The sequence below is a fragment of the Stegodyphus dumicola genome, chromosome 11 (assembly GCF_044657685.1).
Source record: "Stegodyphus dumicola isolate Sdum_Otavi_A_Nest chromosome 11, ASM4465768v1".
Taxonomy (NCBI): Eukaryota; Metazoa; Arthropoda; class Arachnida; order Araneae; family Eresidae; genus Stegodyphus; species Stegodyphus dumicola.
The window spans coordinates 116,702,985-116,727,777 of NC_140778.1; the positions used below are offsets into that span (position 1 = coordinate 116,702,985).

At 29.0% G+C, this 24,793-nt stretch overlaps 1 protein-coding gene across 1 annotated transcript in view; it reads left to right on the forward strand.

Moving 5' to 3' along the window:
- LOC146994360 (zinc finger Y-chromosomal protein-like) overlaps positions 1–23,536 on the forward strand; it is a 58,309-nt gene extending 34,773 nt beyond the window's left edge. Inside the window, exons 5-6 of the mRNA XM_085826345.1 lie at positions 1,421–1,535; positions 8,789–23,536. Of these exons, the coding sequence (XP_085682471.1) occupies positions 1,421–1,535; positions 8,789–9,083 (410 nt within the window). The 3' untranslated portion in view covers positions 9,084–23,536. The remainder of the gene's footprint in view (positions 1–1,420; positions 1,536–8,788) is intronic.
- The last annotated feature ends 1,257 nt before the right edge of the window (positions 23,537–24,793 follow it).

The following is a 24,793-nucleotide window of genomic DNA, read 5'->3' on the forward strand; positions in this document are numbered from 1 at the left end:
CCAACTTCTATACTCAAGGACCCCATTCCGGATATGAATTCCTGGTGTATTTATAGGATTCCTTGCCAGTGTGGTTTAATTTACATTGGCCAAACTAAGAGAGCCTTAAAATTTCGCGTCAAAGAACATGAAGCATATGTTAGAAAAAAGGAAACACAGAAGTCTTCTGTTGCTCAGCATTGTTGGTCCGAAAATCACACTTTCAATTTTTCTGCTGCCAAAATTATTCAAAAAACATCTTCCATTGGAGAACTGGATTTTCTAGAGGCATTTCACATTCATAAAAATCTTTCTGTTCTAGTTAACGATCCTAATTCCAATCCAAATTTGCCTTCGGCTTTTAGAGAAATTATGTTTTAGTTCTGGTTTCGCCAACAGATGGCGCCACTTGCTTATTCTTGTCCAGGCTTTCTTATCTTATCTAAACATTATTTCCTATCTTGTTCATTTGCGGTTTTGCAGCTGAAGATGATGGTTCGGTAAAACCATCGAAACTAGTCCTGTGAAAATTTTTTAAATATAACGCTGATTTTTGTTGTTTGACTTCTGAATTAGTAAATTTTTGTTTGCTTTGGTCAGATTAGGAAATGCTTTTCTTTGAAGATATAGTTATCAGTATGGAGGTTTATATTCTCCGAAGTGGTGTTCACTTTCAGGGACGGTTACCTTGAAAGGTTTGCATTATTTATTTATGAAGGAAATATTTATTTCTTATTGTCACCTAACTAGTTGTTATCAGAGTTGTTTTTTTTTAGCCTAAAATTTTGTATCATAAATATTTGACTGTTAATTGCTCCTGAAACTACTTTTGCTTAAATATTCGGTTATTATTTTCTAATATATATGCCATTAGATGGTGTTCTGAATCCATGACATTTGGGATCAAATATCAGTTTAGTTTTTATTAATAGGTAATTATATTGATAGATGTGTGTATATTATGATGTCTTCCTCTTTGCATGTAATATTAATAAATTAATATTATTATACAATTGTGATTATAAGTAATATAAGTTTGAACTTTATTTTGTTTTATGTATTATGCAGAGTAGCACTGTTCAAAATACATTTTTGTGCTTTTTTTAAATGTAAATATACTGCTTTGAAATTTTTTTCAATTTATGTGATGTAGAATTAGAGTTGCAAAATAAAATTTCAAATTATTCTGATGTTTCTTCATTTCTGAAATGAGTTTCAGCATAATTAAAAAAAAAAATTATTTATGCGTTTTGGCAAAATTATAATCGTCTAGTTTGTTTATTTGCCCTAAAATTGTTGTCAGTATTAAATATTAAAATTTAATAAATGTAGTATTTTTATCAAAATTTCTAATTTAAATTTGATTTAAATTTTTTTGTTCTGTTTATTAAGCAGACTGATGTTTTGTATGTTTTATTTTTTAATTTTTTATCTTTTTCAGATGTATTTTCATTTGGACAAATTCTGTGTAACGAAAGATCTAATTCTGATGCATATCAAGTTGTTCATGCCTCTTCCAATGTAGAAATGAGTGGAATGATTACCAACTCATTTCGGTTTGTTTGTCCTTTCTGTAAGAAGGGGTCTAACCATAAGAATGATTTAAGACGACATCTTCTTGTACATATTGGTGAAATACCATTTAAATGTCAGTTTTGTTGCCAAACTTTTAAACGAAAAGAATCTTTGCAGATCCATATTTACCACAGCCATAACTAATAGAATATTTTTATTTTGTATAAATTAAAATCTCTGCCTTTTACTTCAAATTCAATTTTTGAAATTTATCACTGTGTAAAATTAGTCTACTAGAAACTGATGTTCACAATGTAGACTTAAATAGATCAATAAATTTTAGGAGAAAGGAGGGAATAAGTTCTATTTTGGTTCTATCATTGGTTATATTTTGTGCAGCTACTTTTGTACATTATGTATAAAGTATATGCAGTTTCACATTATGCATATTTAATCAGAAGTATTATTGTGTTTTTAAGGTTTTATTAGTTATTATTAATTATTTTAGCTTAATGTTAATATTGTAGTTTTTAGGTATTTTATATAAGACATATGTAATTTTCTAGATCAAATCCTGTCTTTCTAAATCTGAAATTATCATAAAATGCAAAGTTCTTGCATAAGATTAGCTTAATTTCAATGTATTGTTGATATTCGTGAACCAGTAATTTTAAAAGCATTTAAATGAAAAGAATTTTTATAAACATTTCTGAAATTCTTCTGTTCTGCATTGCTGTGACCTGCATGTGGCAAATTTGAATTAACTTATTAATCATAATTTAATTTATTAGTCAATCTAGTGTGATTCTACAGCAGCATGTACATTTGTGGGTATGAAGTTGGTGGTTTATTCTTTGCTTTCTAACTTGCAGAAATTACGACAGCAAAAATGTAATATTTCAGTCCCTTTAAGCTGTCTAAAAAGTCAGAAAAAATATGTATACTACTGTTACTACTACAACAACCACTTACAAGGAAAAGTGGATGTATATTTTGGCCAGAGATATCGACATCCACATAAAATTCAACATTCAGGAAAGATCATGTAAGCAGTGCAGGCTCCACATTTACAACAGACCTTTAAAAAAATCATGGATGGATTTTGTCAAAATATGTAAAATTCTCAAACTATGCATATGACCATTTTTACAGTTTTTGCAAACTAGGGAGGTTTAACACAGTAGCTTGTTTTTCAGTAGCAATTTTGTAAATAAGTGTGTCAAAAAGGATAAATGATTACCTTTGTAACCTGATTATCAGTTTTCCTATTAAAATATGATGTGTATTGTTGAATATTTTTATAATTATATTTTGCAACAGACAGAAAAAAAGGTAAGTTTTTTAATGATTACCAAAAATAGGGTGTGATGCTAAGAGCTGTCCTCATTGTACTCTGTAATTAAAATTTTGGTCTGCTCTCTGTTTAAGTGTACCAGTCAAGGATGCCTTTGTAAGTGTAGTCTATTGTATATATTTTGATTCTAAATAAATTAGTTTTGCCTCTGAAATAATTCTGCAATTTTTATTATTATATTTTACAAGTATCTGAAGTCTTATATATGCATGGAAACCGTTTAAAACTTAGTGTTATATATCAAGTAAAAAAGGTTCTAGTTTAATGTTTCCTACTACTAATATCTTTTATTAGTCAGTGCAGTAAGATTGCTTTGAAATGATGGCCAGTGAAAAAATCCTCAGAATGATCATTATTGATTCACATTCAGAACTGGCATTCACATCATTGAAAATACAGTGGCTTTGTGAGTGAATTTAGCTTTGAAAAGTTAAGTGTTCTTTGTTTCGGTAATAAATATTTACCGTTTTCAAATTGTTTACTAGATTTTTTAGATCTACTTCGGAAAAGGCTGTGTTTTATATATATATTTGTCTTTATAATTCAAATTTCCTGTTTGTAAAATATAAATTCCTAAGAAATTATTAAAATTACCGTATTTGACGGCATATAAGATGCACCCTTATTTAGACGTCCACACACAAGGAAAAAAAGTTTCAATAGCGTGGTTTCTTTTAGTTCTTACGTTTCATAAAAGCCAAATAAACAATTATTGAATGCAATTACCTTCACGTATAAGACTGTGTCCTTCATGTATAAGACACAGATAACTTTTTTGAGACCAAATTTAGGAAAAAAAGTGCGTCTTATATGCTGTCAAATATGGTATATACAAATTCAAAATTTAAACACACTTAATATTTATATATTGATTTCATCTCTTTAAAAATATCAAAATCTATGAAATAGGTTTAATGCCAGAATTTTGTCAAGAAGTATGTAATTTTTGCAATGTTTTAAAGTTTATTTGAAATAATATAAAAAAATTTTTGCAAGTAATGCATGCATAAAAAGCCATATGGTTTTAATTTAATATTATATTGATTTGCATAGGTTCATTTTATAAAACAGGAATTTAGTATTAATTATGCCCATGAAATCAAGTTCTTGAATTATATATGCATAAAATAGATATTTGTATGTTAAAGGTGTCTGTAACTAACTAACCAAAGTATCAAAACCACGTGTGTAATAATATGTAAATCCTTCTCTTTTCACCAGAATAGCTTTTACTTGCTGAAACAGGTTCATCAAAATTTTGATAGATGCTTATGCTGTTCGGTATTATGAAGGGAGGTTCTTCAGTTCCAGTAAGTTTTGTGATTAATGTGTAATGCTATTTACAACTGTTTTTAACCCAAAGGGTGTTAGCCCGTGAGGGCTATTAATTTCGTTTTGTCATTTTGCGTTGATTCACTGTAAATGTCGTTTCTCTTTTCAAATTGTTGTCACCAAATATTATCGCCCTGTTTTACATTTAAAGAAATTAAATAATGAAGAATCTGCATAAGTGTATGTATGTTTCTCGCATTGTGATAAACAATGGTATCTAGAGCCATCAAATTTTGAATAACGTAATTCTTTCACTGAATATTGGCATGTGGAAGCCCTAATTTGGAATTTATTTTATTGTTGATTTCAGATTTTGTAGTACTTTAACGAATTTTTTATTAACAAACTTGATGATTTCAAAGCAAGCAATGGCAACACTACAAAAAAAAAAAAAAAAAAAAAAAAAAAGCATTCTTATCTTCAGCGTGCAAGACTGTGTATAAAAAATTCTAAAGATATGCTTATTTTAAAATTATTTTGCAATATTGCTGTTGATTTGAATTTTATGGTTTAAGCACAGAGAACATGATATTTAATAAATAAAGGTAACATACAAAATGTTAAAGAAGTCCCTTGGGTGTAATGTAGAATCTAAAAGCTTTCAGATTTTTTAAAATCTTTTTTCACCTCTGAGACTAAGACTGGATTCGTGTCCAGTGGATCTGGATACTATAACAATGAAAGAAAATCATTTTCGTATTCTGTAGTGCCCTACAAATATTTGAATGGCTAAGGCTGCTAAATACTAGTAATTCAACCTAGGTTTTAAGGTTTGTATGGTGTTCAAACACTGAGTTTGAAATTACGGTTTGAATCATCACCCCTGGAAGAACAAGTCCTCTCTTCTGCTACTGGCAGGATTTATGAGTAATTTCTTTGGTGATTACTGATAATCTGCTGAAGAATGGTTTCTACCTGTTGTGTTGTGCACCTAATTTCACAGAAAATTACGCAAATATTGAAAAATTAGACTTGCCTTCATGTCTAAAAAGGGATTTTGTGTGCTAAACAGAGTTTCATCCGACGAATTTCAATGCATCAAAACATTCTAAGGTACGTAAAATCTAAAATTACTAAATTTCTGTAATGTTTTGAATTCAATAAAATCTGAAATGAATTATGTGCTAACAAATAAGATCACAGTTAGTCATCAATGTTATGTAATGTAAGTTTTATTTAAATCTGTAGAGAAATATATTATTAGTTAAAGTATAACATTTTGGTTAATAATATATAAGAAGGAACTCATAAATATTTCATGAATACTTGTAGCCTTTTCATAATATCAGGATAATTATATATCCTGATATACTTTCAATAGCAGGATAGTATATATATATATATATCGTTGAATTCAACTATATATCATTTTCCAGTTCCATAAATTTATTCCTGAATGGAAACCTTAAGGTCTTGCATGAAAACTGCATTTTCATTTCACATGATCGGTTTGTGAGATTTTCTTGTAAATCTGTAGTGGTAGTCGATTTTTTTTTTTTTTTTTTTTTTTTTTTTTTTTTAAATTTGGGGGAAATATTGCCTTGAACCAGATGTTCAAAGAGTAATCAAGAATTTTGATGAGAAAAAAGAAACTTCTATAAAAAAAAATTTGGTTCATCCGAGGTTTCGAAAGGATGCTTTACCTTCACAACTGCCTGACTGCCCAAAGTATTTTTTAAGTAAATCTTCAGCTTTTAGAGAAAGTGCTGATGAGAGTAGACACAGAATTGATAGAAATAATGTAGAGTTTGCACTTTTCTTACTAGTTAAACCAGTGAAAGAGTTTATGATAAAAAAAGTTAGTTTTACACATTTTCAATTTCTGTTGAGCATGAAACATAAACTTCCTAATACTTGGGCAATTATTTTCAAAGAAGATAACGTCGCTTTTATTTTTTAGTGATACTTACTTTGTATCAAAAACTTCTGTAGTATTATAGCAGAAAATCCAAAGTGTAATGTTCTTATTGACAACTTAGAATTAACAATAACAATATTAAGTAATGAATCAACTGCTGTTGATTGAAGTTGTCAGCAACCACTGACATATGCAGGTTCTAATTTTTAATCTGGTTTAAAAATAATAAAAAATTTCATTATCTTTTCTGGAGGGTCAGGACTGTAAACACGATGTTTCAGTTGTAAAGAAGTATCTTCTTCATGGAAAACAGCATTCTTTTCTTGACACCACATTTTGTAAACATTGAAAAGGAAAAACAAGTATTTAAATGCTATTTCTTGCACAGCTTCTATCTTTCCCATTAATAGCTGTAAGATCAACTGCTCGTCCATACTGAGATGAACCAGAGCTGAACACTCACTATTATAACAGCAACAAAAAAACAAAGTTTAAATTTTCCCTCAGTAGTAGAACTCCCTCACTAGTAGAATGTAGTGAGGGAAACACTTTTATATGAATACCTAATAAATATATAAGCAACTGTCCTAAAGTAATAAATTATGTAAATTGTTTTCACGAAACTTTAGTTAGTGTATTTAGTTTTATAACTTAGTTTTATTTTGTATTATTTATTTTATATTATTATTATATTTAATATATTAAGTAATTTTTTGTGGAATTGTATTTCTAAGCCATGAAACAAAGATTTGTTTTTGAGTGTTACAAAAACTGTTATTTCTGTATTCAAAACTATTAATGATGATAATGGTAAGCAGAAAACTGTAGTATTATGTATAGAACAACTTTCAAATCTTATTTGTAAAAAGGAAGGTATTCATTTTTCACATATTAATATTTTCTTTGCTATTTTATATTATGTTTGTCCCTATGCATATAAATTTTTTACAGACTATGGATAGCTCTGAAATACCTAAAGATTTTTAAAATAATTTTGCAGTCCATTTATAGGGTATAATTAGGTATTATTCTTGATTGTCCTAATTATCTGATGATTTTGAAGTTAGTACTCAAAGTTCAAAACAGCAAAAATTCTATGATATTTGTTAAGTCTGGTTACTATTTATAATACTTGAAAAACTGTATTGTTTTGAATAAATAGTGTTTGAATGGAAATAATGTTTAAGTATCAAGCTGTTTCAGTAAAAAATTTTTTTTTAAATATTATGTAACTAAATCTGTTAATTTTTTCTACTTTTAGTTTCTTCATCTGAATATAGCAAATTGACTGGAAGAAATCAGCCTAAAATATTTTTTGACAAGTCAAGAATGCAGAAAACAAAAGCAGGTTCTACCCGTCGGTTTTTTTGCCATTTTTGTCCTAAAGGATTTAATCAAAAATCACATCTGGAAAACCACATTCGTGTTCATACTGGGGAAAGACCATTTAAATGTGAAATTTGTTACCGATGTTTCAAACGCAATGAATCATTGCAATATCATTTGCTTACTAGGCACGGAACATTTTGTTAAATTTTGATATTTCAAGTAACTATAAAATCTGATGTTTCCTCAGTAGCAGTGTTTTAAATCTTTGTATTGTACTTTGCTTTAAAGTTTAAAGCTGTTAAGAATTATACCGAAAAAATTAGTATGAAAGGAGGCATTTAAAGAATAATAAACCGAATCTTGTAATCTGAAATAAATACTGATGCATTAACAAAATAATATTCTGTAAAATATTGGTTGACTACAAGCATTTGATGATTAGAATTGTATATTTTGATATAATAGATTCGAAAAAAAACATTTTTAAATATACTGAAATGTAGTCATTTTCATTCTATTATAGAAAATGATTATGCAGATGTTTTGATTTTTAATTCCTGTGTTCTTGTAAAGAGGGAGAGCTGCGTAATCATAATTATGAAGCAACTGTTTTTCATAAAAAGTTCTAATCACCATTTGTCTGCAAAATGTTTGTTGTATGATGAAATCATATAACCCCACAAGCATTTGATGATTAGAATTTTTTATCACATAAAATTACATCAACAATAAAAAAGGCAAATATGCAGAATATAAATTTCCCATAAATCATCTTATAAACCTAATACTAAAGTGTCACCCAAAAAGATAGTTTGTATTTGCTGATAAACAGCAGTTGGTAATTATGGACATCAATTTCTATTTTTATCTTTGTGTGAAGATAATTTGAATGTGAAATTTGAAATGTGTTTTTACTTTGCATGATATTATGATTTATACACACATTGTCAACAATTTATAATTTATTACCTTCCAGTTAAAATTAATGGTGTAATGTGCTTAAAATGCATTCTTTTTACCCTTAGAATAAGTGGATTGTTTATAAAGTCTGATTATTTATTTTCTTTATAATCTTTTTTGGTTGTTTTGTTTATTTTCTTTCTTTCTTTCCTTCCCCTCTCCATAGGGATTTAATTTATATCATTAATTTTATGCATAAATATTTGGGTACTGTAACCTATTTAATATATTAAGTTGTGATAAATAATTTCAGTGTAGTATTTGTTACAGTATTGTTAAAATATGTGTATACAAAGCAGTGGGTCATTTTTTTCTTTACTCTCCTTGAAATGAAAACTAGCCTTAGCATGAGCTAATGTGGGGGGTAAGTGTTTTCAAAATGATTTTGCTTTGCTTCTGTAACTTCGAATTAATGAGATTCTACTATGCTGATATTTTACATAAATTGATATATATATTTTTAAAATTTTAGCTTCTTCATATGGATATCAAACATCAGATGGAAGAAGTCAGCTTGCAGTATTTTCTGGTGTATCAAGAATGCCAAAAACAAAAACAGTTTCTGTTCCTCGTTTTGTTTGTCATTTTTGTCCTAAAGGATTTAATCACAAAACACATCTGAAGAATCACATTCGTGTTCATACTGGAGAAAAACCATTTAAATGTGAAATCTGTTTCCGTTGTTTCAAACGGAATGAATCCTTGAAGTATCATAAGCTTACTTCACATGAGGCATATTTTAAGAGTAACTTTTAATGCCCCAGGTAGTCATTAAACTCTTGACAACTTTTTCCATAACTGTGGTTTCAAAGTTGTGTGAGATCTTGTCCTGACAAGCTCTTATGAAGGACTTCAGGATTTCAAACTTAAATTGTTGAATGGTGATTTCAAACACATATTAATTGCTTTGAGTCAAAATGCTTATAACATTGAAAGTTTATTTTATATTATAGTTGATTGATTTTTGTGGGACTGTGGAATTTTTGATATCCCTTGCATCTTTAATTTATTTTTATTTCACTGTATAAAAATAGATCTACATATATTTTTATTTTTAATTCATGCATTCATCCAGAAGTTACTTGTTTCTAATTATAGAAACAAAGCAATAAATATTTTGAATAAAATCTTCCAATTTTAGTTTATCTTTTTTGAAAAATGGTAATTAAGAATTATATAAAATCATGTTTTTCATCATTGCACTTGTGCAAAGGCCATTTCAGTCTAAATTATTAAAAGTGTGTTCTTTTACTAAAATTAATATATATCTTGCTATGATTTATGTACTAGCATTAGTATATGTACCTTGCTATGATTTACACACATATTTCTGTGCACATTAAACTGCTAATTTTTTTTAGCATAATAGTACTGTAAAATAAATCTGAAATTAGCTGCTGCACTTCTTAGAATAATACACTTTTTATTTTTACAGTAAAATCTATCTCTCTCAACCTTTTTGTATAATTTGAACGTGCATTTGAGCCTCCCCCACCTTAGCAGACATTCTTTTGGATTAATGAATAATTTTTTAATCCTTGCACCCTTGAAAAATGCACTCTTATTTATCTAATTCTGTCTAATGATAAACAAAAGTCTTAGTCTTGTATTCACTAATGAAAGGTTTGGTTTTAGTGTTTAGTAACTATTTTTTTAATATATTTCATATTATTTTTTAATATGCATCATATTGATCAGATAATTTCTACGGAATTTTTTTCAACAAAACTGTTCTCTTGCCCATATAAAATTGATTTATTTTACTGAAAAATTGTTTTATTGAATATGATGGCAATAATCAAATTTTTTTTGGGGGGGAGGGGTAAAACTACCTTTACAATCAGTGTATTATGCTCGTCATGCGAAACAAATATTGGAAATCATAGGCCAATACTTATTAAACTGATCTGTGAAGTGATCTTGAATCTTTTTTTGGTTATTGAATTATAAACCTTTTACATTTTACTTTATTTTTTGAATAAAGATGGTTTATACTTTCAGTTCATAGTTCTTAAGGTTATGAATTGAATTTTTTATTTCTATTTTTCCATCCATTGTAGGCAACATATGTGCTGTAATACTTTAATGTAATTAAATAAAGAAAGTATCTTGTTAATGAAATAATTTCATGTAAAATTCTGTTGCATTGTTTACTGTGTGAAAAATATTGTCTATAAAATCGCATGAAAACGCTAAATAAAATATATTATTTTGTAATGAGAAATCATGATTTGCCCTTTTTCATACTATTCGTAATTGATTACTGGAAAAATAAATTTTACAACATGTAAGTTTTTACAGAATTTTTATGTAATAATTTTCTAAAAATATAAAGTAGTTCACCTGCAGGTTTCATGAATTAAATATGGCCCTCTGCCCTTGAAAATTCAACTTTTAATTTATTTTTGATTGGAAGTAGTAAAGAAGGGACAAATTGAGTTTTAATATGGTGTCCATCCCCCTTAAAAACATCTATTCTGTGAAATATCAGAGAGTCCTTTTCTTTTTTGAAGTGCAAAAGTCTGCCATTGCTGTATCAGTTTTTATTAGTCTAAATATAAAACCAGCAAAGACAGTTGGGACATAATGTGCTAAGGAAAATTAAAGGAAAGTTGTAAACAAAGACCTTTCTCCAAAAAATGTGAGTAATAATCTTTTAATGCTGTTAGACTAAGAATGGCATTTAGAGCATAAACCATAAACAGAAGTTTAAAAATTTAGAAGGTTGTGGAAAGCTAATTTGGTGAAAAAATTTTCAGTGATTTTAGCAGGGGTGAAAGTATTTTGAAAGTGCATAGTAACCAGTAAAAGCAAATTTCTGTCTGTCTGTCTCTCTCTTTTTTTTAAAAAATATATATAAATAATATCTGTCGCTGAAATAGCAGTATATAGGATAAAGATTTAATGATAGTCTTGATGTTTTCATTATGCAGTATGATGGCTTTTTCCATGTGATAGTTTTTGCATTAAAGCATTGTTCCTAGTGAAAATTATCCATCCTATAGGTAAATAACCATCATGTATTTTGTTTTAACCAATCTATTAATCAGCACTTCACCAATTCATATAAAAACTAACAAGTATTATTCCCAGACACATTTATGCTTATTTTTAGTTAGAAATGTTTGATCAACATTATGTGCATGCAATATAACAGTACAGTATAAAGCTCTGTTAGTTAAGCAAAAAATAATATTTATCAGAAGTGGTGATGAATTGTAAAAAGATGGTTGTTGCTGCAGAGTTTGGAATTGCAACTTCTGCATTTTTTATAATCTTAAGTATGTGTGAAGAAAATCATTGGCATCGTGAAACAGATGATAATGATTTTGTATCCTTATATATACGAACATTGGAAGAAACATTGCTTTTGTAGTTCAAAGATTTAAAGTCTGAAATCATTGAACATAGTATGTTTGAATGAAATAAATCAGTCAAAAAATCAACATATTTATTTTTGGTGAGAAAGTTAGAACTTGTACATCTGAATTTTAATACTTCACTTCAGTGCTAGCAGATAAATTAGCAGGTTAATAGATCATTTTGATATCATTTGCCATCAGCTGAATGGTTAGTCTGATTTGACTTAAACAAGTGTTGTTTCTTCATATTCATGAGTGGACAACTTAATTTTTAATATTCTTCCTCAGTATTCAGAGCGGACAACCCAGTAGAAGCTAGTCTTTGCAAAAGATGATACATGAGCTTGTTAATGAGATTGTTTTTCTTTCATCCAAATGATGCCAGGGAAGTTATGCATCTACAAGTGAAAAATATAGAAGGGGAAAAACTAGTAAACGTACATGACCATTCTTGCTTAAAATAAGCTCTCATTGCTAAATGTATATCAACTGTATTATAAATAAATCTTATGTGTTTTAGATGGGTTATATAAGTATCTGCAGATTGCTTACGTAGTAAAAGCACCTGATTAATTTCTGCATTCGAAACTGAAATTGAGAGAATGAGGCTAAGAAATGAAGAAACAGAAAAGGTATTTTATCATGAAGTACTGCTTCTCAGCTGCAGCTTCTTTGCCAGTATAAAAGCTTATTGTGAAACATGTATAATAAAATAATCTTAAGCAATGTGGAGATGCACTTTGGATTTTATACATGCTGCATGGAATTCAAAAAAGTTAACTGAATCGGGAATTCTATCCAGAATGCAGTAAAATAAATTGTGATCTGGTGCCAGAGTCTGAGGATAAGTTTTTTGTTGAGATGTGGAATCAAACTAAATTTGGAAAATTTTTTCATTACAAATAAAAAGTAAAAATATTACTTGCATATTGTGATGTCGAAATTTTTGTTGAAGTGTAACTGCCAGAAAATGCAGTAATAGGAATGAAAGAAACTTTTTATGAGGGGGGGGAGACTCATCTCATCTGCTAATTAGTAATGATTCAAAAGGTAAGGACTACACAAATAATATGTTGTGTCCCAAAAGCTTTTTTTTGCCCTCCCCCCCCCCAACACACACAAAAGGAGTGATAAATTTAATTGTCAGAAGTATAAAATGCTTGTTTTCAGACATTTCATTCCTCTTGAGAAATATAGAAAGTTTTTTAAAAAGGAAGTAAATATGTTCTTTACTCCAAATCCTTTTCTAAATTCAGTGCAAAGTTTTATCCATATTTTAGGAAATTTAAATTTTACCGTAGCTTTCTTATGACTTTATTTAAGAGTCAATTTTTTTATGTATTCTGTAAGAAAAAAGTTAAATCCTTTTTTTTATATTTCCATTGTGTTTTCTAATTTTAATTAGTTTGTTATAAACATTATTTTCTGTGAGATTTTTTTTTATTAGGCTTTTCATGTTAAAAAGAGGTTATGGTTCCCCCACACCCACATACATAATTTTCTGTTTGATTTCATCTTGTTCAGTGAATTTTGACATTATTTTTTATAATTTATTAAATTCTATTTTTGAATTTTATATATCAATTTGTTACATGTCCTATACTTACATCAAGTTTTAGTAATTGTATATGTTCACGTGTTTTACACCTATGAAATAAACTTTATTAATTTATTTATTTTAATAATTATTTACCATATTGGGAAGTATTAAAAATGTTATGTATATGTGGAAGTTTAAAAATATTGTTTAGCAAAAGCATTGCAGCTGGTATTGTGTTGGATTATGCATGCCTTCCACTAAGATTGTTTATTTAATCATATAAATAAATACAGTAGAGCTCCAATTATCCGAATCGGTTGGGATGGGACCCCATTCGGATAATTGGATTTTTTCTGAAGAAAGGGTCTTTGTATACTTTAATTAATTAGTGTATGTTGAAAATGGGAGAAAAAATATTTTTTTTAAAGGTGGTTATAATTAATTAAAATGAAAAGGTAACACTTTTATGTACATGTTATGTAGCGTACTGAACAGTAATTACAAGTGCTGAAACATCTCGCTCAAAGTAAGCTGTTTGACTGCTTCATCCATTTTCAGGCAGCCAAGTCGCATATCTTCTTGACAGTTAGAAGTTGCATGTGGCCACACTCTTAACTTTTTTAGCCTTAATGTTTGAAAACGATTCGGATAGTCACAGTTTGGATAATTGATTTGCACTGTATATATAAAATATTCATTTTCCATTAATGGGATCTGTGATGTTAATGTAGATATTAATTGAGATTAAAATCTAATTAAATGTGCATGAAAGAAACATAAAATTAAATGAAAAAATTAGCGCAGATTTAATATAAAATTATTTTGAAGGTGACTAGCAGGGTTCTGTCTTCATTAGAAGCAAAAATATTTTGTTTATGAAGAAGAGGACCTATTGTTTTCAAAAGTGGTTGTAGAGTTTCATTTAAAATCTCCACCAATCCTAAAATTTTAATTTTCATTCAGTTGTGCAAAATTAAATTTTCTTATATTTCATGGCTAAGAAATGTATTAGTTTTAAGCCTTGATTGATCTCTTTGAAAAGTTAAATCCCAGATTAATTATTCAGCTGGGAAGTGCATTAAATTAGAATTAGATTATGTGTTTGTTTAACTTAATTTCAGAAAGAAAATAATAGTGACTTTTATAGCTTGCTATATAAACTTATGTTGACTGCAAATTTATGAACTAGACATCAAATTTAAAATTTAGTTTTGAAAGTTTCTTTCAGAATAAGCTAAAATAAATTTGGATTTTTTTTCTTTGTTTTATATTACTTGAGCATTCCACTAAAGATATCTGTGTAAGTTCTAGTCTTGTTTTGAGCATGAGCATACACAGAATAAGAGAATCCAGAGGTATTATACTTCATATTTTGTATTACCAACCTCTGTATTGTCAACCCAGACTTCTGATTTGACAGATTTTAAGTACAGTACAAAGTCAAAAATCCCCATTTCCAGTATCCAGAATGACTTAATATGTAAATCTTCTAACTGCCAGCACATTTTTTTTTCCCCCTTAAAAAAATTTTTACAAAAAAAAAAAAAAAAAAAAAAAGAGAGAGAGAGAGAAAATGCAAATGCAGTGTAAAAGCAGCAGTTTTTCTCTTCATTAACTGAAATTCCTGTTTCAGACACCTACTGATTAGAAAGTCAAAGTATGGCCAATGGCAATACACTTATTGACATTGCCAGAACCAGGGCCCTTAAATAGTTCTGCTGGGGGTTTAATGGTTTTTAGTCACACAAGCCTCAAGACACATTTGTTTGAAGTGGAATATAATGTTCATACTAGTTTAATTTATTGATGTAGCGGTGAGAAAGGGAAAGAATTAGATTCCAAAGAACTTGCATTCATATAATATAGGAAATTGTGCTTTTCCTTAATTTTCTCGTATGATCTAGCTTATTACTTTTTGCAGACTATTATTATTACAGTTATTTTGACAAAATTAGAATTTTATTTTTCGATTATGTCAAAAAGAGTTTCTTGTGAAACTTTAGCAAAATCTGCAAAACAAAAGCATTTTTGGCACTTGCTTCCATAGCGACTTTGGCAAGAGCAAATAGCTTTAAATGCATGTGACTTCAAAATTCAGGCATGTGACTTCAAAATTAAGCAAAACAATGGCCATAAAAAACAAAATTTTCCAATGAATAAAATTTATGGGGAAACGCTAAATGTAAGTGATATCACAGAAGATTTCCATTGCAATAACAGTACCATTATCAGCAATGAACTAACAAGTGGTAAAATCTCTATTTTGGTGTTAAATGAAGAAAATATTGCTACGGAGAGTGAAGAAAGTGACTAAGAGATTTTTGTGAATGAGAAGATTTCATTTGGCAGTTTAGTGGGAATTCTGAATACGACAATTATAGGGCCTTGAACAGAGGAACTTTGAACAAGATATGTCAATCTATAAAATTAAAGAGAAAGCATTAACACAAAGAAGAAACAGTTTAAACAAATTGAAAGAAATGTTTAGTGAAGCATATTCTGAGTTTTTTTTTCTTTTTTGTAAGTTTTGATTCTTTTAAGATCGTAAATGCTTCACTTTTTCATAAACAAATATTTCACATTTTTAATTTTATAATTTCTACATGCCATTTTACTAGATTTAAACTTATCTGAAATCTAGAAAATTCCAAAACCCCGAAGAATCGAGATCTCAAACTTTGTATTGTATCTACATTTTTAAAAAGCATTACAATTATATATGTCTGTGATTTCTTAGGAATCTGAACTTGAGCCAATAATAGAATTGACAGCATGTAATAAATTTCATATAACCTTTGATAACCTGCTTTTGTTGTGTGATTTTGATATGTAATTCACAAATAATTACAGAATGTAATTAACATTAATTTTTTCTAGGAGTTTTTGAAAAGGATATTTAAATTGTATTGCGAATGTGGGTATGTTTGCATTTAGATATGGAATATTATAATCATTGCAGTTCTGTAGCTAAAACTGTGCAAGACTTATTTTGACTATTCATATGTGTTTATGTATAATTTATACTATTCATATGTATTAAAATCAAATACAGTTATTTGATAATTCTTAGTCTGTATATATATAATGAATATGATCTTGAAATATTTTTCTTAAGGAAAGTTTCTAAGTTTCTTTTTTTTTTCCCTGGCTGTCTTATGATTTGTGTAGTGGTTTCCTGATTTTGTATCACTTTAATAATGTATCTTTTAAATTTGAATCACATCTGTATAAATTTTTATGAGCATGATTTATACTTTCATTTTTGAATAGTGATTGCTATTATTTTGAGATTTTCCCTTACCTTTTGGCATATGTTCCAGGAAGAAGTGCTGGATATTCCAGAAGACTGATTGGTTTATATCCTGAAGTTGACTTATCAAGAAATCAACTTGAAACTGCTTCAGCATTGAAGCGGCTTATTTGCAAATTCTGCTCAAAAAGATGTAACCAGAAAATTGATCTAGAACGCCATCTTCGATCACATACTGGGGAAAAGCCATTTAAATGCTCAAGTTGTTCCCGATGTTTTTCACGTAATGAATCTTTAAAGTATCATGTGATGAGGTATCATGTAGCAGGTGTCCGCAAGTCATTACCATAGAACTTTTTTTCTGTACTTTATTTTCTGTTTGTAATTCTTATATAAACTTAGGTGTGAAAACACTGGGACTGATCAGATGGTGGCTTATATGCCACCAGCAATAATCTTGGGCATTAACCTAATTTCATGCTGTGTTCACATTTAAGATCTATGGACACCTATTTTCATGTGCCATGGTGTTTGTTTAGAATTCTCAAGTTCACACTGTACATTTGCTATTGTTATCTTTGAATACCTACCTAAGAGCATTCCCTGCCCCCAATCCTTCTGGCCTTTCACTCTCCGTAGGTTATAATTTAAACACATAAAATGAAGCTATCAAACATACACTAAAGCACAGTTGTTACTACGCTGTTGGCCATCCAGAATGCAGCACCATGGAGAACGAGTGATATGAAAGTCATATTCTCTGGATAAATAATGTAAGATTCACCGGTGAATTGATTAAAATTACAGCCTCATTCATCTTTTTGCATATAAAAGAAATTAGTATTTACTTCAGGAATGAGCTGGCAGTAACTGTTGTAACATACCTCAGCATCGAAAGAAAGATGCAGGGGATGTATTTTGGTTGGGCTGCTCATTGATCATATTCCATGGACAACATATTAAGAGAAAGGGTAAGCCAAGGCAACTCTACAAACTTGTGGGAACTAAATAGTGGAATCTTGCATGCCATGTGCAATTGCATATATTGTCCTGCTGAAACTTGGACATAGGCAGGTCTTAAAGATCAGACAAGGTCAGCAGGCTCAACTTCAGAAGTGTAGCAGTAAATATTGAATGTACAAGTAATACATATAATATGTATTGCATAGGTACTGAATAAAATTGAATGCACTCCAAACAGTAACTTCAGCTGGCAGAATGGTATGATGATGCATAATTCAGGACTCAAGATGTTTGTCTCCAGGTACTGTCAGGTTTAGAGACTTATGGTGTTTTAGGTAGAATCAAGATTGTTCTGAAAAAACATTATTGGTTCATTTAAATGTCTGTGTCCTGGATTCAATGCACCATTGTAGCTGTATTTGCCAATGATCTAGAGCAGCGATTGTTAACTGGTATGCGTACCACAGGTGGTTACACAATAAAAAAATAAGTTGTATGCAAAAAGAAGCAAAGTATTTTAAATATTAAATTAATAAATTAAGTATCCCCAACATCCTATTTTTTCTCTAACACTCGTAAATGTATGCGATTTGAGCTTTCTTCAAGGTCAACAGCCTCTCATAGACTTTAAACAAAATAATTTGTTTTTCTTTTCACAAATATTCTTTTAGCTGTAGAGATATCAAACTTTGTCATAAGTGATGTTTGAAAAGGAGTAATAGAAATGGATGTTGTATTTAATCAGAAATGAAAAAAAGTTCCGGTAAAAATATAATAGCATCTCATTGATTCTTTTAGTGTGGATCGATTTACTAGTATGTCTACACTTTATGTTGCCATCATTTCTGGGCTCATATTGCTCTATTTTCAATTAGAATCTTTTTTTTTTTACGTTGCTTTGCGATCTCTTTACAGCAGGTATTTTGTCGTTTTGTTGCTTTGTATTCCTTATTTTCCTACGCAATTTGATAGTATCGTCATTTGTTTTTGAAGAGCTCATAATATATTGTGCATTTAAACATTTGTGAAAAAATTAAAAAACAAACCTAGATTTTCAAAATGAAAAAATGGCTAGGATTGACTAAGCGGAAAAGTGAGGATTCACAGGTGATAATCCAGGACAATCTACTACCACTAAGAATATTTAAAAGAAAAGAAAATGTGTTTGTAGAAAATATAATGAAAGCTATTTATCATTTGAGTTTACTTGGAATGGAGATGAAATGAATTCTCAGTCTCAGTATGTTATTTGGGGTGAACTACTATCCAATCAAAGTATGAAACCATCGTTTCTTAAAAGACATCTTGAATGTAAGCATGCCCATTTAAAGGATAAATCTGAAGAATATTTTAAGAGGAAATTATCGGAGTTAAAAAATAGTAAGCAAATAATGAAAGGTTTTTTTACTTCAAGTGAAAAAGCTTTCGAAACTAATTACCTAGTAAGGCTAAGAATTGCCAAGACTGGGCAGGCTCACACTATTGGAGAAAAACTTATATCACTAGTGGCTAAAGATATTGTTTTAACAATATTCAATGAAAAAATGGTTAATAAACTTAATAATATTCCTTTACAAGTCTATGAATTCATGGAATGGCAGATTCTATAAAAGAGACACTTATTCAAAAAATGAAACACAGCGACTATTTCGTATTGCAATTGGATGAAAGTACTAATGTAACAAAAAGAAGATTTTCGAATTGCCAAAGGCTATTTATTTTGTAAATCTCTTCATGATAGAGTAACTGCAGATAAAATTTTCAAAGTAATTGACAATTTTATGTCTGAGAATGATACTTCTTGGAATAAGTGTGAATTGGAGCTTGGACTTTAACATGAAATTTCTTGGGCTTTATTTCTCCAATAAAGTAACATCTGAAACTAAATTTTGTCATTGCTCCATTCAACCTGAAGCTTTAGTGGTCAAAACAACCCCTGAAAACCTAAAAATCATTTTGAATCATGCTTTGGAAACCATTAGTTTTATTAAAAAATGAGCTTTAAATTCAAGAAAATTTACAGTTTTATGCAGAGAGATGGGCAATGTACATAAAACCTTTTTTTTTTTTTTTTTCATTCCAAAGTAAGGTGGTTATAAAAAGTTTTAAGTTGTCTTTTCGAAGTTTGATAAAAAATTCAAAATTTTTTCTGTCGTTCAAAATTTGAATTGCAAAATTGTTTATTTAGCCAGTTATGGTTGGCGTGTTTAGCATATTTAGCTAATATTTGGGGAAAGTTAAATTAATTAAATTTAGAGTTACAAGGACAAAGTGTTAATTTGTGTACTATTTGAGATAAAATAAATGCAATAATAAAAAACTCGAGCTAATAAGCAAAGAATTGGATAATAATATTTTGAGCTTTTTACCGCTTTCAGAAAGTTTTCTAACAAAATAATTTGAAAGTAAAAGATTTAGCATCCAACATTAAAAATCATTGTTTTTCATTGATAATTTCATGGTGTATTTTTGTAAAGAGTATGAAAAAGATAATTGAATTATAAACCCATTTTTTGCGAATGTAACTGAAATTTTATCTCATGAAGAAAAAGAACAATTGCTAGAAATTTTCTGTGATTGAGCTCTAACTGCAAATTTAAAAAAAAAAAAAAAAAAAAAAAAAAAAAAAAATGCACCTGTTAACTTTTGAATGAACTAAAGAAACAAATTTAAAGGCATTTCAAATAAAGCTGTTAAATTTTTTTGTTGCCTTTTTTGCATGTGAACAAGGATTTCCTTTTTTGTTATATTTGAAAAATAAATACAGAATAAAATTAAAGGTGAATCCTAATTTATGGTAAACTACGTAAAATAAGACGAGACATATAGAAATTGATGTCTCTTAAACAGGCCCAAATTTCACATTAAATTTTAGAATTATTGTAACTTAAATTTTAATAATTAATATGGTAACCAATTTTTAAACTAATAAGTTTTTTTATTTGTGCATATTGAATACAGGTAACCAATAGATTGTGCAAATGACGAAATATATTAAAAAATATTTCTATTGAGAAATTGGAAAATAATTATTGTAAATTGCATTGGTGGTACTAAAGTTTTTCAGTTTTTGTTTAGATGATTCACGTCAGTCAAAAGGTTGAAAACCCGCTGATCTAGAGTTAGTGGTAATAGTGTCAATAGACACCTGAGATTCCTCTCCTCTACAGATAACTTCAATTATCATTTCTCATTTCTCATCACATCTAGTCTTTCTGTGGGTCACTCAGTCACCCAGTTTTTAATTTAGTCTTTACTAATGAAAATGTTTTTTAAGAATAAATTAAATTTATTGAATTAATGAAATTTAAATTGTGCAATTTTTATCCTCCCCCATTGTGATTTTTAGCATGTTTTTTCTTATAAAATTTTATTTGATCTGTGTTGTCATGATCAGTTGTAGACATTTGCTAGAAAATTTAATCAATGGTATCTGTAAATATTAGCATTTAATTTTGTTTATCAATATATGTCACACTGGGGAAACGGTGTAGCACCAGGGTGCCTGGGTCAAGGACCCTACTCCTTGTAGAACAGATATGTTATTTTGAATACTGTCATGAGTGAGTAGTATATATTTAGAATTTTTTTATATATATAATTAAATCATGTTTTTTAACATTTTTTAAAGTTATAAGAATAAGATAAGAGATAAATTTATAAAAAGACTAAAGTGTGGGTCAAGTTTCAATACACCTGAATTGCTATCTGGGAAAGCCGAAAAAGGAGGAATGAGCTGGCTATAGCCTGATGCAGAAAAAACATTTATAACATACATATAAATAATAGGCTAAGTAGTGCGAGTCTCTTGGTGCACTTGTAATAATTAAACCTTAAATCTACAACACAATATTAAGAGGTACATAGCAGATTAAATAAGTTATACAATATAGGTACTTAGTATGGCCATAGGCCGTTTACGATTATTTGGGTCACTAAAGTCGTAATCGTAAATCCTTATAACTGGGTTGTTGATACAGTAGAAGTCTAGAAATCTGCAGAGTTTGGGACCAGAGGTTGTGCGGATTTCAGGACAGAAAAGATAAAACATAATATTCAGACTCACAGTGCAAAATAAATAAGGTGTATTAGATACATTTAATTAAATTATTATATACATTATTGCAATAATTTATTATATGCATTAAATTATTATTGCATATATAAATTGATTATATTATTCACTGTATTATATGTACACAGCACCCAGGTTTACTGATTTCGCCTCATGCAAAGATTTCCGATTTCGGATTCTGGTGTTAGAATCACTGTTTCTGTAAAATTTCAACAGCTTTTCTTTATTTTTCTGTATACATACACAATCGCATGGCAATTCCATATGATTCTGCTATAAACTGAGGAGTGGAACCTGCCTCCATCTTTTGCAGAATTTGCGCTTTTTGCATTACCATCATTGCAACGTGTTTATGTTTTTCAATGTTGCAAGCAGTAAAATCATGAGTGCATTTCTTATCTGTCATTGTATTAAAAAGGGCTGAAATTTAAAATATTCTTAATTTATCCACAAAATATCTGGATTAAAAAAAGGCAGCACTAAATAATCTCGTGAAATAACAAAGCTCAGAAAATACATCAACATGAATCGTAAACTTGACAGAAGAGTTGAGTGAATCATCTGCTTTTTTACCTCGATGCAGATTAGAGGGGAAAAAACTTTTATTATGATGTCAATAATTTGGTATTTCTGTTATGACTCATTATTAGGTAAGTATATTTTCTTCGATATTTCGTACTCAGTGTTGTGGTTTCCGGAACCTATAAACTGAATGTTTATATTTTGAGAGGCAACACGGATTTCAGGAGTTGGCAGATTTCAGGTCGGTGGTGTTTCGGTATTTGACTGTATTAACAAGATTAGCATAGAAGTACCAGGCGAGCCGGCAGGGTGAATTGATAATCTGCCTAGGATACAATTTTGTGCCTGTTGCAATTTTTTTCTGTAAGATTTCCATGAATACCGGGCAGTATGGAACACAATATGGTTTTATCAATATATGGAACATTACTAATTTATATATATACATATTGCATAAATTGTTAATTTTCATCTTGTTTTAAAAGTATTTTGATAAAGCTTTCCTTCTCTACTCAGGATTTTCTTTTAAAAAATTAACCAAAGATGATAAAATTTAGAGTACATAGTTAAATATTATTTTACAACCAAATTATATTATAAATGTTTGAATAATATGAACCTTGCATTATAAGCAAATTTGTGTCTTTTTTTTTTTTTTTTTTTTTTTTTTTTTTTTAATGCTGGTGCTGTGTAATATGGGAACTCCTGGTTTTTTATATTTTGAAGTTGGTAGCTATGCAGATGTATACTGACATAGTTTGTTATGAAGTATATCATTCATGCTAGAGTTTTTGATAGTTGCATCCATCATTGTCGTGTGCACAGCATACTTTTTTTGCTTGGAGATATATAGTGAAACTGGTGCAATTAGCTGTTGTCAGTCAGTCCATCTCTTGTACATTCACCTATTCTATATTAAACAAATTGTTTAATCTGCTATGCACACAAGTGTGCAGTCTTATAAGCCCAGATTTGTCCTGTATTGAACTCAGAAATTTAAATGCATAATTCCTGTTTTGTGTTTTCAAGACAGTTAGTAAATTAACAGTGGGAAGATACACCATTGCTGTCTCCAAACAGCCTACTGTTCTCTCTTTAATAAGGCTTTTTGTTGATGTTCCAGAGAGCGTCATACAAATTTCAAGCTTACTTGATGCTTCCTTCATAGCGTTGCATTTTAGTTGGCCAGCAGTGCATTATGTTCACATACATTATCGCGTTTTCGATTTTAAGAAAAACATTCACAAGCTTAAGGTTATGTGGAATATTTTGCCATTTCAGTTTATATTCCTTTCATATCAAGTAACTATGTTTTGAATTTTTTTTACATTTTATGTGTGCAAATGTATAAAAGTTTGATGATCTTTACTTACTGAGTAAAATAAAACATGTGCATATGTTTTTAAAAGAATATCTGATATTTATTCATTATGTGTCTAATATTAAGCCTGTATTTGAGTTAAATATGCAGTAATAAAAAATCATATACTTTACCTCATAAGTAGTGCATTTTTTGATTTTGAAATACCACATACGTTTCTTTCAGTATTTAAAAAAATATATTAAGCTAAATTGTACCAAAAAAGTATACACTGCATTTAAAAATAAGTAATCCACTTTTAAAAATAATAAATACATTTGATAATATCTATTTTATGAGTAAATATTTGTTTATAATTTATGGATGATATAATATACTCAATAAACTTTTAATAATAATTTACAATTAATGTATGTTTCTAGAGTAATATGAATCATGCATATAATTTGCTTAACTGTGCTTGGATAATGAAAATCTCTTTGTTTTAAAATCTCTTAATAACCATATTATGAGGAAGCCACCGTTGTTTTTTTCCTTTGATGCTTTATCATCAAAGGTAAACTTCAGTGGCCACATTGATATTTATTGCAAATATATTTTGACCTAATAATTGATTGCATTGTTATTAAAGAACCATCATTTATTTCATTATGTGTATTATATTTGGAGCAAAGCTAATCTGAAGTCCTTGGAAAAGTACAAGAAATATGTATCTGGTAAGTAATTCCATAACTGGTTTTTGGGTGGACAGTTTCACTTACTAGAAACTACTAAATACTTTAAAGAAACTTAATTGATGAAGGCAGTGTGGAAATAAATCATAAAATTTTATATTTTTCCATTTTTATATGATATTTTTTTTTAATGATTAAAACTGAACAAAGTTTTAAATTCCATTTAACTCATTCAGTAGCTAATTTGGGGGGGGGGATTTGATATTGCAAATATATTTTGACCTAATAATTGATTGCATTATTATTACAGAACCTAACCTATTTTATTACGTGTAGTATATTTGAAACAAAGCTAATCTGAATGTGCTTGGAAAGGTTCAAGAAATATATGTCTTGTAACTAATATGTTCCATAACTGTTTTTTGGGTACACATTGTCACTCACGAGAAATACTTTATAGGAACTGTTAAGTAATGAAGGCAGTGCGGAAATAAATCGCTAAATTTTATATTCTTCCATTTTTATGCGATATTGTAGTTTTTATTTTAGTGTTTAAAACTGAGTTCAGCAATAAATTCCACTTCATTGGACTCGTTCAGTGGCTAATTTGTTACAATAATCCCTATCCCCTTTTTAATACCTTCAAAAGTAAACCCAAATCGGAAAATCATTGCGTGGAAGTTGATCTGTCAGCACTATCCTTATCTTCAGGGCAGATGTTTTTATTTTATTTGGCTTATAATTCCTTACTAAATGTAG